We start from the raw sequence: 16,063 nt of genomic DNA on the forward strand, positions 1-16,063 counted from the left end.
AAGGAAATCAACCCTGAATATTTATTGGAAGGACTGATGCTGAAGCTCCAAAACTTTGGTCACCTGATGCAAAGAGCCAACTCACTGGAAAAGACCCTGATACTGGGAAAGATTGAAGGCAACAGGAGAAGGGGGCAGCAGAAGATGAGATGGTTAGATAGCATCACTGACTCAGCGGACATGAATCTCAGCAAATTCCAGGAGATAGGGAAGGATAGGGAAGCCTGGCATGCTGCTGTCCATGCGGTTGCAAAGATTTGGCCATGACTTAGCGAGTAGACAACAACAAATGGTAAACAGGTGGCAAGAACAAGAGAAAACCATCATTCACACTTAACACTAGCCATGTACCTATAATAAATAGTTAAGAACACAGAGAAGGCACAAACAATGTCAGCAATCCTTGGTGAGCTATTCCCACATTAATGTGTGTCATTGTGAGTAACTGGAAGTGATGCCTGCATCTCTTTCAGTGTATTCCACAGTTTAGACTTTCAACTTACGTAGTTTTCCTATTCCTGCTTGTTAAATGAGGCATTCCTATATATATTTTAAAACAGAGAATCTCACTTTCTACTTTTTTTTTTGACTTTGGTTTCATCCCCCATTTTATTTATATTTTAAAGATTTGATTGGAGTATAATTGATTTACAATGTTGTGGTAGTTTCAGGTGTACAGCAAAGTGCGTCAGTTACACATATGCACATATCCACTCCTTTTTAAACTCTTCCCCATATAGGCCATTACAGAGTATTAAGTAGAGTTCCGTGCTGTACAGCCGGTCCTTATCAGTCACCTATTTTACATATAGTAGTGTGTATATGTCGATCTCAGTCCCCCAATTTATCCCTCCCTCATTTTCTACTCTTGAGAAGGCAAAACCATTCAACTTAATAGTGACTAGCCAACCCTGGTCTAGCAACTCTATACTCCTGTCAATATAATAAGTGTTTACCTTAAAATGCTTTAAAGTAAGTGCAATATAATGAAATTTTAAGCTGTGATTTCAACTTAAAAAAATAGTTAGGCATGCACAATAAAATTCCAAAATATATAAATGGTCTATACTTCTTCCAGAAATCTGTTCCTATCTCCCTAGGCCTAACTCTACTTCCCAGATGCAGTCACTGCTCTCATTCTCTTCTATATCTTCCAGAGGTAGCCTTTGCATTTCATTTATTTCTAATGCTTGTTATTTCATGTCTTCCTTCATTTTAGATGACTCCAGAATTAATGATAAGAGCATGTACTTTTTATACGGGGCGTTTACTGAAGACCCACTTTCAGTAAGAACATGAGTTTTATATATTATTCCCTCCTCTTTGTGTTCTTATTCTAGAGATTCTCCATATGAAGAACAACTCACTTTTGGCCAGTTGTACTGATTTTATCTATTTAATTTTGTTTTCACCATTTTATATTATATATTTCTTTTATATTTATTCAGCTTTGACTTAGTTACAAGATAGTCTTTGTTTCTTCAAGGTACCACTTTGTCTTTTTTTAAATAGAACTTCAAAACTGAAAGTACGGGTCTATAATCCCCTTATCTGAAATCCCTGGAGACAGACATATTCGGAAATCTAGATTCCCTTTCTTCAAATTTTTTTAGAAAGAAAATCTCTGCACACACTGTGTATTATATAACATCTTCAGTTGTGTCTGGGATGGCACATTGGAACCAAACATATCTGAACACATTAGTATTTCTACAATACAATGTATTTGTATATTCTTGCTAAGTGGAATGAAGAAATACTATGAACCGTGATGTGTCAGATTCTGAGAAGTTTTGATGCAAAATTAGTTTAGGTCAGGTCTAGCTTTGCCTCTAAATAGGTTATGGGAGAAAAAAAAAAGTTTCAATTTCAGAGCTTTGGGGGCTTTACAAATGTAGACAAGGGAAATGCAAGCTTAAAGAAAATGCCAGGACTGATTGTAAATAAAACAATGCAAATAATTTAACAGCTTCTTTGAAGCTGTGATTTTTGAGGAGGTAAAGGAGGCCCAGTATATTACTTCTTCTCTTTCTGTTTATTTACTAATGTATTACTGTAACTTCAAAATATCATATTCCTGTGTTTTCTGCTTATAGCACATGGAGAGAGATAGCAATACCTCCTACAAATGAAGATGAACTTCTGGCTGAAAAAATGGAAGCAGCAATAGTATATGCCAATTTCAGACTTAAAAAACATGTATTACATCACTGGCACTCTTATGTGAAAAATAGAAAAGAACAACTTAGAGGTAAATCCTTATATAGTAACAATTGGTTTTTCTTTTCATGGATCCAAAGTTTCAACAAACTTAACAGTTAAACATAACTTGTACTAGAGAATTTATTATTTTTATGTCTAGAAAACTGTCATGAAATGTAAAGTCACGAATTTAAAGTATTTAATGAGATTTGTCTCAAAGAGTTTTAGTGTAAAAGAAAGCAGGCATATTTTAAATAAAATTCTATATCTATTTGTGTGATATATATACAAGTTTCAATATAAATAGGGAGCTACTATTAACTTTTTTTACAAAATAGAGAGTTGGGATAGATAGGTAGATGGACAGATAGATATCAAAATTGACTGTTTTTTTATAAACAGCTCTTTATTCTTTATATTTTATTTAATGAATTTCTGAGAAAACTTAGAGAAAAATAATTTTCTTTTACTTAAACCCTCGATAGTTGTAATGAGTGGACAGTGCATGTATGTGCTCTTCAGAGCAGGAGTAGAGATTTCATCCAGCTAACTACATATTGATCTGTTTATGGCTGCTGCAAATCAGTAAATCCTTTCCTCTTGATTGGCTCCTGTTGGTACCTCAGAGTGGACTCTGGTGATTTTAACATTAGGGTGGTGGTGGTGGTTTAGTCGCTAAGTCGTGTCCGACTTGTGAGACCCCATGGACTGTAGCCCGCCAGGCTCCTCTGTCCATGGGATTTTCCAGGCAAGAATATTGGAGTGGATTGCCATTTCCTTCTCCAGGGCATCTTCCCAACCCAGGAATCAAACCCAGGTCTCCTACATTGCAGGCAGATTCTTTACCGATTAAGCTAGGTAGTGGGTCTCTATTTCTGAGAGGAAGCAATTAGCGATAGTTAAGAATGGTGTCCCCGAGGCCTGCCTTAATCATCCTCCTGCCTGGCCTGGCCCCTGTGTTTGAGCTTTGGACCCCTGCTTAAACATATAAATATATATATATATACATATATATAGCAATCTATTTAATCACAGGGTATTTAAAAGTACTATCTCATGACTCTACTTCTATGGATAAATCTGGAAGTTCTGGTTTTATAAAGAACAGATTTGTTAAAAAGGAAATGCTATATAACTTGACATTTTGTTACGTCTACAATATCTTAATTTATAAGGGCTAAGGTAATGTTTACAAGTTAATGAAGTCTCAGCAGTACTATATATTGCTGTCAATAGTAATCAATTTCAGATGCAATTAAAATAAAAACTATGAGATGCAGCATTGTTTCATATTATAAACCTGATAGAATATTAATTATAATACCGTGTAATTATATACAGTAATCTAATGCATTTTCTTCAGATGCACTACTGCGGATACAAAAGATGTTCCACTGCTACAAGATGATAGTTACCCTAAATAAATGGAGGGATAGAGCAAGACATAAGTTTAAAAAGAGAGAAGATGAGCTGGTATGGCATATTGTAAACTTATTTTTTTTAGAAACTGAACTTTGCTGTTACATTGATGTTGTCTCAGATAATAATACTGTGTGTGGAAAACACTAAAGATTTGAATATTATATACTTTTAATGGGGTCCTTGTTCTTTTAATTTAATCATCTAAATGCCTCCTCACTTACCCAAAATATTTCCTAATGAATTTTGCTCTTTCATTTGAAGTTCAACATCAAGGAAAAATCTTTTTAACATTTCACTTAAATTTATTGATAAAGACACTAAGAATTTTGTTTCAGCAAGTGTTTAAGTGGAAATAAATGTTTAAAGTGGAAGAGAAATTGTTTGATATGATTATAATAGAAATAAATAATAAAGACTAAATTTATTCTTTTCTAGATAAGATTACACTTCTGTCTACTCTTTTGAACATCCAATTTAGTAAATTAAAATCTTAATACTAAATTATCTTTAAAACTACTGAATTTCTACACTTGAACCATTCTTAACTGGGACACCTATGAGAAATTAAAGCAGTCAAAACAGAGGATCCAAGCAAACTCCTCCAAACTTATATAATAAAAACATCTCTAGTTTGCTTTAGCTATCAGTATAGTAAATTATCATTTAATGTTTTTTTAGAATATTCACAGTAACTGCTAGGAACAGATACAGAAACATGCTGGAATTTTTTGTAGTTACATTATTTAGTATGTAATGTTTTACTAATAGTCTGAAATATAAAGTTGGGATAAATAGGAAAGAGAAAAATAGGAAGAAATTAAACCCCGTTTTACGGTTCCTGGTGAAAAGGTGGCCAGCGTGACCAGGCTGCTGTTTTATGTCCCCTTAAACTGAATGTCCCTGAGAGAAGGCAGCACTGTTCTCTAACCATCCCCATATACTAAACATGATGTTTTGTAGTAATTGATATATATATATATATAAATATGTATGACAGTGTATATTATACATGACATAGAAATATTATCCTTAATATAAGTGAAAGTGGTGAAAGTGAAGTCGCTCAGTCGTGTCCGACTCTCTGTGATCCTATCTATGGACTGTAGTCTACCAGGCTCCTCCATCCATGGGATTTCCCAGGCAAGAATACTAGAGTAGATATGTATTAAATAGTTAATTGAGTATTTAAAGAAAATGTTTTACTTTAGCTATGTGATTTCTTGGCCTAACAGTACTACTGCATTCACTAGGGTGGAGTGAGGATGGCAGGTGTCTGCTGGGAGGAGAGAGCTACGTGCTAGTCTCCGTTGTGCGCTCTTCCTTAGGCTCTAATATGTACACATATTACAGCAAAATTGTGTGTGTGTATGGGTACAACATTTACCCTTTAGGGTTTTTTCCTTGATTATGTGCTTTTAATGAATGTATTGAAAGTAAAAATGGGGATTTACTCTAATGATACATTAGGCAATTCTCCAAATTCTTTCCTTCTGACATTTTTTAAAGAAAAACATTTATATATATATATTTTTTTTTTTTTTTTTTCATTTTTGGCCATGCCACATGGTTTCTAGCATCTTAGGTTCCTCAACCAGGGACCTTAAACCCGGGCTCTTGATAGTGACAGGGTGGAGTCCTAACCATTGGACCAAAGAAGTCCCCTGACTCGCCTCTTATAGCTCCAGGGTAACCCTTACCCTTCCGTGCGCCAAGTATCAGTCCTGTCATTACCAGAACCTTGACTCTGTGGGTTTCAGCTTTCTCATTTCTACAAGAGAAGGCTGGACCACATCTTCAAGGTGACTGCCTATGCCAGTATTGTATGACAGCTAGTGGAAATGATCTATAATGCTTTGGTGGTTCAGAGACTATTACATATGCTCTGGACAATGATAATTTATATAATGACAATGATGATAATAATGTTTAATTGGTGCTATCATTGTATCAAGCATTGTGCTTTATATGTATCATCTCATTTAGTCCTTACAACAATTCCATGGAATCTGTAAATTATTTTCATGGCAGATGCTAAAGCATGAACTTCAATTACAAAAATTCTCCAAGTTAAAATTCAAAACAAGTTCTAAAGAAGAATACTTTTTTCCTGAACAATTTGTGTCTGAAGGCTTTCTTGTAGGTGGGACTCCTGAATTTGACATTTCACAGTTACCCAAAAGAGCAATATTACAGGTTCGTATGAATTCATGTCTTAACTAGTTGTTTTGATAATGTTTTCTTAGAGAGTGGTTTTATGAACCTTGTATGAACGATGGAAACCATATTTTGAAGAAAAAACATTTTTTACAACTGCCTTTGGGCTATCTCAGTTTTTGGAAGTCATCCATTTGGATGGTTGTAAATTGTTATGATAATCAAAAATGGAGAAATTAAAGAAATAGTAAATAAGAATGAAAAAAATGTCTTTCTTTCCTTCCTCATTCAAGAACATGTTGTCATTTAAGGTACAACAGATTTTAGATACTTCACTGCATACCTTTTAATCTCTAATCCCTAATCCTTTAACTTTAAATGTTACACCTATACTCTGGAATGTAAATGGGGCTTGTCATAATGCAACTTTCAGTTAGTTAAACATATTTATGCTTCTTGTCTTTCTTCCTTAGATTGTGAGTTCATAAAAACAAGAATCATGTATCTATATCTTATAAGTCATTGAATTGATCTCTGAAATATAAACCATAATTCCAACTACTGGTTATATTCTGTCCTGTTTTGATAAATATGTAATCCCTATTTTGTGGGACTACTTGATAAATGGAAGAGTTGTAAAATATCACCTTATTCTGGCTGATGGCAGATTTACATTATAAAATCCCATGTACTAAACCCGTCTTTCTAAATGTAGAGCTGAGCTCAAGTTATTTTGGGGAACAAGATGTATACCTGTATTTGTATTTCATCTCGCACTTTATGTATAGCACAGAGTCAGAATGAGGACATTTTTGTCCACTGTTTCTTCTTTATAAATTGCCTGTTCACATCTTCTTTGTGTTCAAATTGGAATTCCTATAATTTTCTTACAGTTTATAAGAAAACCCTTTATATACTGGTAGTTTTCACCTTTTGTCTGGAACATATTTGAAATTTTTTCCCCTACACTTAATGTGCTGTGCTTGGTCACTCAGTCGGATCAGACTGTTTGTGGCCCCTGTGGACTGCAGCCTGCCAGGCACCTCTGTCCATGGGGATTCTCCAAGCAAGAATAGTGGAGTGCCATGCCCTCCTCCAAGGGATCTTCCCAATCCAGGGGTCGAACCCAGGTCTCCCGTACTGCAGACAGATGCTTTACCATCTGAGCCACCAGGGAAGCCCTCAATGCCTACACTTAATGCTTGCTTTCGGTTTTGCCCATGGAGTCTGACCAGAGAAAATTTAAAGCTTTATGTAACAAAATCTGTTACTATTGCCCTGATTATTTCTTTTTGTGTCATATTAATACGTCATTCTTAGCTATTTTTCTAAGCCATATCAAACTCCTTCCTACAATTATGTAGCTGGTTTTTCTTTGAACTCCTATATGTTGACTGCTAATGTTTATTTACACAGTAAGCACCTGAATTTTCAATTCATTTCAGATTATGCCTTAAAATATTTTTTATCACTTTACATATAAGAACCTAGCAAGAGTATGCTTTCATCTTCCCCTTCCTGTGCTTCATGCTATTATTTCCATGTACTTTATTTTTATGTATTTATAAACCCTAGAGTTTATTTTTCCTTTAAACAGTCAATTATATTTTATCCAATGTGTATTTTTAATGTTTAACAATCTCAAACAGGAAGGTTGCAAGTGCAATACAATATACTTTTTTTTCTGAACAATTTGAGAGTAAGGTCATGATAACCTATCACCCCTAAATATTCCTGGAGTTTTCACTATAAACAAGGGCATCCTCTTAAAGTCAGCCATCAAAATCCTTGGATCTAATTTGAGTATCCCCAGTTGTCCCAATAATGCAAAAGAATGCAATCCAGAATCAAACAAGAACAGCTGACTACCATGGCCGTTCGTCTCCTTGAGTCTGCCTTTCTTTAATTTTCATTCCCTTGACATGAAGATGAGGCCAGTTTTATTGTAGAAGATCTCTTATTTTAACTTGTTCTGTTTTCTCCAGAATAGATTCAGGTTCTGAATTTTTATTAGAAATACCACAGACATTAGGCTGTGCTTGTCTCACTACATGGTACAGAATTTGGATTTGCCCAGGATTGGTGATTTCGCAGGTGATTGCTTGTTTAAGGTGGTGTCTGCTTCTCTACTATTCAACTGCCCTCTTTGAAATGGATATGAATTTTGTGGGGAGGTACTTTACAATCATATAAACATTCCTGTTCTTTATCAAACTTTCAGTTTATTTATATCTGTATGACTCATGGTTTTCTCTTTTATTCAATGAGATATAATCTGTTACTATCACTATTTATTTTGGTGCTCAAATTCTTCCAGATTCAGAAGTAGGACTCCTTTCAAGTTGCCTTCTATGTCCCTTTGACATGTAACTATCATCCTCTGAGCACTTCCCTACTTTATAGCACAGCATGATATCACCAGATAGTTGGTACCAAAATCAGATTGATTATATGCAGCCAAAGATGGAGAAGCCCTATATAGTCAGCAAAAATAAGACCAGGAGCTGACTTTGGCTCAGATCCTAAGCTCCTTACTGCAAAGAATCACTAGGGAAAATCACTAGGCCATTCAGGTATGACCTAAATCAAATCCTTTATGCTTATATAGTAGAAGTAACAAATAAATTCAAGAGATTAGATCTGATAGAGTGCCTGAAGAACTGTGGACGGAAGTTCATAACATTGAACAGGAGGTGGTGACCAAAACGATCCCAGAGAAAAAGAAATGCAAGAAGGCAAAATGGTTGTCTGAGAAGGCCTTGCAAATAGCTGAGAAAAGAAAAGAAGCTAAAGGCAAAGATATACCCAACTAAATGCAGAGTTCCAAAGAAATAGCAAGGAGAGATAAGAAAGCCTTCTGAAGTGAACAGTGCAAAAAAATAGAGGAAAACAATAGAATGGAAAGGCTAAAGATCTCTTCAAGAAAATTAGAGATGCCAAGGTAGCTTTTCATGCAAATATGTGCACAATATAGGACAGAAACAGCAATAATCTAACAGAAGCAGAAGAGATTAAGAAGAGGTGGCAAAAATACACAGATCTGTACAAAAAAAAATCTTAATGACCTGGCTAACCACGATGGTGGTTATCCTGGAGTGTGAAGTCAAGTGGGCGTTAGGAAGCACTACTAGGCACAAAGCTAGTGGAGGTGATGCAATTCCAGCTGAGCTATTTCAAATCCTAATAGATGAATCTGTTAAAGTGCTGCACTCAGTATGCCAGCAAATTTGGAAAATGTAGCAATGGTCTGGAAAAGATCAGTTTTCATTGCAATCCCAAAGACAGGCAATGCCAAAGAATGTTCAAAGTGAAAGTGAAAGTTGCTCAGCTGAAGATCAGTTTTCATTGCAATCCCAAAGACAGGCAATGCCAAAGAATGTTCAAAGTGAAAGTGAAAGTTGCTCAGCTGTGTCCAACTCTTTGTGACCCCATGGACTATACAGTCCATGGAATTCTCCATGCCAGAATACTGGATTGAGTAGCCTTTACCTTCTCCAGGGGATCTTCGCAACCCAAGGATTGAACCCAGGTCGCCTGCATTGCAGGCAGATTCTTTACAGCTGAGCCACAAGGGAAGCCCAAGAATGTTCAAACTCTCATTCAACTGTGCTCATTTCACATGCTAGCAAGGTAATGCTCAAAATCCTTCAAGCTAGGCTTCAACAGTACATAAACAGAACTTCCAGGGGGTACAAGCTGGATTTAGAAAAGGCAGAGGAACCAGAGATCAAATTGCCAACATCTGCTGGATCACAGAAGAAGCAAGGGAATTTCGAAAAACATCTACTTCTGCTTCATTGACTATGCTAAAGGCTTTGACCAGGTGGATCACAACAAACTGTGGAAAATTCTTAAAGAGATGGGAATACCAGACCATGTTACTTGTTTCCTGAGAAACCTGAACGTAGGTCAAGAAGCAACAGTTAGAACTGGACATGGAACAACAGACTGGTTCAAAACTGGGAAAGGAGTATGTCAAGGCTGTATATTGTCACCCTGCTTATTTAACTTATATGCAGAGTACGTCATGGAAAATGCCAGGGTGGATAACTCACAAGCTGGAATCAAGATTGCGTGGAGAAAAATCAACAACCTCAGATATGCAGATGACACTACCCTAATGGCAGAAGAGGAACAAATAGTCTCTTGATGATGGTCAAAGAGAAGAGTGAAAAAGATGGCTTAAAACTCAACATTCAAAAAACTAAGATCATGGCATCCAATCCCATCCTTTAATGGCAAATAGATGGGGATAAAATGGAGACAGTGGTAAATTTTATTTTCTTGGGCTCCAAAATCACTGTGAATGGTGACTGCAGTCATGAAATTAAAAGATGCTTGCTCCTTGGAAGAAAAGCTATAACACACATAGACAGCGTATTAAAAAAGCAGAGACATCTTTTTGTCAACAAAGGTCCAAAGCTATGGTTTTTCCAATAGTCATGTATGGTTGTGAGAGTTGGACCATAAAGAAGACTGAGCACTGAAGAACTGATGCTTTCAAACTGTGGCACTAGAAAAGACTCTTGAGAGTCCCTTGGACAGCAAGGAGATCGAACCAGTTAATCCTAAAGGAAATCAACCCCGAAAATTCATTGAAAGGACTGATGCTGAAGGTGAAGCTCCAATACTCTGACCATGTGATGCGAAGAGCTGATTCATTGAAAAAAAACCCTGATGCTTAGAAAGATTGAAGGCAGGAAGAGAAGGGGACGACAGAGGATGAAGTGGTTTGGATCGCACCACCGACTCATCATGGACATGAGCTTGAGCAAACTCAAGGAGATAGTGAAGGACAGAGTAGCTTGGTGTGCTGCAGTCCATGTGCTGCAAAGACTCAGACACGACTTAGTGACTGAACAACGACAACAGTTTGCCTTCTGTGTCCTGTTGGCATGTAACTATCATCCTTTGAGCACTTCCCTACTTTATAGCACAACATGATGTTCCAGTCTCCACTTGTATGTTACCTGCTCCATCCTGGATAGGTCATTTATCTAGAACTCTTTGAATCCTTTTGAATGGAGAATTGTACATAGAAATGAAGATTTGAACACTACCTGTGTTCATTGCCATTGGAGTGTTGCTTCTCCCATGCACTCTTGGTAGAACTAGAGATTGCGTAAGTAGGTACACACACATACACATTTCCTCCATATATACATATCTCTATGTACTTAAAACCTACACTGCATGTGAATACTTCCAGTTCAGTTTATCACCACAGGACTCATTCTAGTCTTCTCCTTTTCTATATCTGCAATGTCCTTCTCCAACAGTGAGAATTCCAACTCTCATTATTCCTCATGTATTTACTTATCCGATCACTCCCCTGTGTGTAAGCAGTCACACATGTGGCTGCCACTGTCCCCTCTTTGTGGATACCTCATCCTGCTCAGGCTCTGACACCCTTTGCCACTCAGAGGCCCTTCTTATATGCTTGGACTATGATATTCTATGCCAGTTGCCCTTTCCCCTATGCAGTTGCCTTCCTAATTTTGTTTGGGCTAACACGCTCTGCACTGAGTACCTTCCTATGTAGATGGCCCCTTACCCTACTCAGGTTCTGAATCTCTGTGCACAGGCTGCCCCTCTTTGGGGATGCCTGCCTTATACTAAATAGGCCCTGTCACCACATGTCAACCTTCTCCCCCAACATAGCTGCTCTCCACATGCCCCTTGCTCCAGGGATCTTACACAGACTTTTACTTCCTTAATTCACCCTCCTTGTCTTGTTCAGGTTCTTATATCCCACAATGGCTGTCCCTCCCTAGGGACTTCCTCCTCATTCCCTGCAGACTCCAATATCCTACACTGTTCTTCCACAGGGACTAGTGCCCTTCTCGTTCTGCTTATCCCAGTCTGTGCTGAGCAAATGTCCTCTTCTTGGGCTCCAGCATCCCACAGTGAGCCATGCTTCCTCATTTCTCTTCCTTTTTCCACTGAGGCTCTGATGGCTGTGGATCATTCCTCCTTGGGGACACCCTCCTTACCTGTCTTGGTCTCCAAAACCTTGTGCAAGGAAGGCTTCTCCACTGGGTGGATACTCCCCAAGTTCTGATGCCTTGCTTTGGGCCAACAGAGGCCCCCTGGGCCCCTCACCTTGGCACAGATGCTTCCTTCACTTGGACCAATCTAATGGCTTAAGGACTGAACTGCGTTGAAAGAAGAAAGTGAAAGGGTAGTGGAAGGGATCTTTTAAAGAAATTAAAGCTACAGAAAAAAGTATTTTCTGTTTTTCCACAGATTGGTTGATTGTGGTGTTTTTTCTTTTAGTTTAGATATGAGTTTTCATCTGAAACCATTTTTCTTCAGCATGAAGAACCTCCTTTAACATTTCTTGAAGCACATTTCTGTTGGTGCTTAATTTTCTCAGCTTGTATTTTCTCAACCTTTAAACATTTCATTCATGCCATTTAAAAGATGTCATTCCATTATCTTCTGTATCATTATTTAAAATGAGAAGTCAATGGAATATTTTTCTTTATATGCATATGTCTTTTTCCTTTCTTGTTGCTTTGAAGACTTTTCTTTTTATGATTGAATATTCAGCAAGTTGATTTTTATATACCTTGTAGTTTTCTTTGTGTTTGTCCTTCTTGGAATTCACTGAACTCATAGATATAAATGTTTATATTTTTCAGAAAATTTTGAAAGTTTTCAGCCATTATTTCTTCAAATATTTTTCATTCTTCTTTATCTTTCTGGGACTACAGAAAGACCATTAGTTGATCATTAGTGATATTTGGCTAAGTTGCTTCAGTCTCATCCGACTCTGTGCGACTCTATAGATGGCATGCATGCATTGGAGAAGGAAATGGCAACCCACTCCAGTATTCTTGCCTGGGGAATCCCAGGAACAGAGGAGCCTGGTGGGCTGCCATCTATGGGGTCACACAGAGTCGGACACGACTGAAGTGACTTAGCAGCAGTAGCAGCAGTGACATTTATAGTAGGGATTTTTAATTTTGTTTTTATTGTTGACTGCCTAACTTCAAAATAATTAAACAGTGCTTGTTTAGGGTTTAAAAAAATAAAAAAGCAGTGTCTAATCTGCTATTAAGCCATTCCAGTGATTTTTTTCACTATAGATGTTACATTCATCTCTAGAACTTATTTGGTTCATTAAAACATTTTTCCACTTTCTCTTTCATTTTTCTTTGAAATCCTTGAGCATTTTCAGGATAGCTGTTTTGAAGAATTTGATTACCAGTTCTATTATCCCTGTAATTTCTCTATGTGTTTACATTCTAAATTTTTCTCTTGGTTATGCATTGTGTCAGATTTTCCTTCTTCTTTACAGATATTGTAATTTTTTAATTATTATATGCTGGGTGTTTAGTAAGTTACATTGTTGAGTGCCTGTTTTCTTTAAGAAGCATTAACTTGGGTTTTGCAGTTAGTTAATTTACTTGAAGACAGGCTTCATCTTTTCTCAGCTTATACTTAAGCTTTGTTAAGGAAAGACTAGAATAACATATTTCTATGCTAGTTTATCCTTATGCTTATCAAGTGATCTTCCTGGATCTTCATTGAATGCCCTAAGTGTTCTGTGACATGTCTCTACTCTGATTTGTCTCAATTTGTAAATTTCCCAGTCCATATGAACTATATTTGTACTGTTTACAGATTCCCGGTAGATGCTTTGTCTCCAGGAGTGGTTTTCTTGTTCAGCTTCAAGGCCTGTCTCCTGCACAGACACACTGTTTAAAATGCAAAGAGGCAAGGATCCCTATACAGACATTTGGAGCCCTCTTTTCTGTGTAACTTCCACTTTTCCAGCACTTTGCCAATAAATTCCAGCAACCTCAACATCTTTGAACCCCATCATCTATTTCCTTGACTTAGTGAGCCTGCCTGGCACTCTTTCTCTGACAAGCCACCAATAAATGCTTCCATGCAGAAAGCCTGGGCTATCATGGCTTTCTGAACCTAGGTGGTATTTAACTTCAGTTGCTCCAAACAGTGCCCATGTATCCTTCCATGGGGCTCTTCTTTCCATTTCTTACAGAAACTTTTTAAGCTCTTATTTATGGACTAAATGTTTGTATCCCCCCCTTCTCCCTATTCCTATGATGAAGCCCTCACTTCCAATGTGACTGTATTTGGAGACAGGACCTGTGAAGAGATGATTAGGCTTAAATGAGGTCATATAGTTGGGATCCTAACCCAATAGGGTGGTTGCCTGTATGAAAAGGGGCAGAGACACCAGAGCTCTGTCTGCCATGTGCGTATATAGCAAGAAGGCAGAGAAGAGAGAGCTCCCACCAGGAGCCAAATTGGACAGACACTTGATCTTGGACTTCCCACCCTCCAGAACTATGAGAAATACACTTTTGTGGTTTAAGCCACCTAATTTATTGTATTTTGTTATGGCACCCTGAACAGACTGTTACCACTGTTCACTTTTTCATGCTAAATACCCTACTTCACTGTCCTTCACCTTCACTTTCCATCCTTCTTCACTCAATAACTATATGCCACTAGATAGGAACTCCTTTAGCTTACTTCCTGACCCCTTTCCTCAATTCTGTTTTCCTAATCTTTGTACTCTCTTTTCAAATGTACCATCCATACCCATCTTTGCTTCCTTTTCTGTTTTAATGGCATTTTGTGCATATAATATAGAATATTTATATCAGATACCTTTCTTTAAATTCTGCCATAGGTAGTGATGCAAGCTATTTTCAGGCCATTATTATGTCAGTTTTGAGTCCATGAGGAGTAGTTGACAGAAAGTGGCATAATTAACTGCAAACACAAGGCACTTTCTCAACATAGTTTTGTTGCCTGTTAGTCAAGGCACTCATTGGTATACACAGATGAAGTTATTCCTGGATGTCTAGGAGTATGTCTTATTCATATTATATTCTCTGATTTACAAGCATACGGAATATTTGAAAATATTTAATAAAGTAAATGAATATGTCATTTAAGGAATTAGACTATGCTGCTCCAATTCAAGGTTAAAAAGGTAGTACAGATCTAGAATAAAAGGATCACAGTTTTCCTCAGGCTATTTCTTGTGCTTGTGACAGTCAACAATTATTGATAGTTAGACATAAAAAGTAAGTTTTCAATAATTAACAAAAATCTAGTGCTGATGGAAACAGAAGAGAAAAAGGATAAGGTTCTGAACTATCTTTAGGCCTCAAGAACACAGTACCTTTCTTTTTATGGGCCTCCAAATAGGTGACTTACAGAGAGCATAAAAACATTTATGTCCTTAGTTTCAGAAGCTGACTGGATGCAAACAGTTCACTGTGCTTCAAAGTAGCTATTTTAGGCACAATACTCTGGGTCTAGTAATTCTCTAAGGTATCAGGTCATACTGTCTTCACCTACCAATACAGGAAAACATGACTGTTGGTGGGGCTTAAAGAAACAAGGACTTGTTTTTTCCCTATAACAGAAGAAGGCCATTTAGGGCTGCTTCTCCACAATGCCAATAAAAATGGAATTCTTCTATTTTTTCACTTCACAACCCTTAGTATCCTCTTGGTTATTGTCTCATGGTTGCAATATGGCTTCTCCTCTTTCAACCTCCTATTCACTTACCAGCCCAGAAGAAGGGGGAAACTCACAGTGGTGGAAGGCAATAGGTGTCTATCTTCAATTATTAGGAAAACCAAAGTTTCCCTAAGACTTCACAGTCAAGACTTCCAGTGATGTGCCTTAGATTAGAACTTTGCCACTAAGCCACATCTAACTGCAAGACTGCTGCGGAACTGTGAGTGGGGGCTTGGGTGAGAGAACAGGTAGTCAGCCTCATTGAAGGTGGATCTAAACTGCCATTCATCAGTCAGTATTTAAAAGGGCATTCCTCTTTGTCAGAAAAAAAATGTGTTGGTTTTAGTGAAAAGCAAAACAACAATTACAACAAATAAGAAACAAGAAGATGTAGAGGCTGCAAAGGAGCCACTTCCACCTTCCAGTTCTGTTGTTGTTATTCAGTCATTAATTCATGTCCGACTCTTTGTGACCTCATGGACTGCAGCCCTTCAGTCTTCTCTCTCCTTCACTATCTCCAATAGTTTGCTCAGATTCATATCCATTGAGACCATAATGCTATCTAACCATCTCTTCCTCTGCCATCCTCTTTTCCTGTTGCTTTCAATCTTTCCCAGCATCAGGATTTTTTCCAGTGAGTCAGCTCTTTGTTTTAGGTGGCCAGAGTAATGGAGCTTCAGCTTTGGCATCAGTCATTCCAAAGAATACTCAGGATAGATTTCCTTTAGGATTGACTGGTTTGATCTCTTTGAAGCCCAAGGCTCTATCAAGAGTC

The 16,063-nt window shown here is 37.4% G+C and overlaps 1 protein-coding gene across 1 annotated transcript in view; it reads left to right on the forward strand.

Moving 5' to 3' along the window:
- The window catches only part of FBXL13 (F-box and leucine rich repeat protein 13), a 219,973-nt gene that overhangs the window by 27,166 nt on the left and 176,744 nt on the right, over positions 1–16,063 (forward strand). Inside the window, exons 4-7 of the mRNA XM_086397072.1 lie at positions 1,220–1,287; positions 2,097–2,251; positions 3,566–3,675; positions 5,653–5,817. Of these exons, the coding sequence (XP_086253198.1) occupies positions 1,220–1,287; positions 2,097–2,251; positions 3,566–3,675; positions 5,653–5,817 (498 nt within the window). The remainder of the gene's footprint in view (positions 1–1,219; positions 1,288–2,096; positions 2,252–3,565; positions 3,676–5,652; positions 5,818–16,063) is intronic.

This window comes from Bos grunniens, chromosome 4, assembly GCF_055505025.1.
Source record: "Bos grunniens cultivar Pamir isolate PY7600 chromosome 4, Bosgru_T2T1.0, whole genome shotgun sequence".
NCBI classification, from domain to species: Eukaryota; Metazoa; Chordata; class Mammalia; order Artiodactyla; family Bovidae; genus Bos; species Bos grunniens.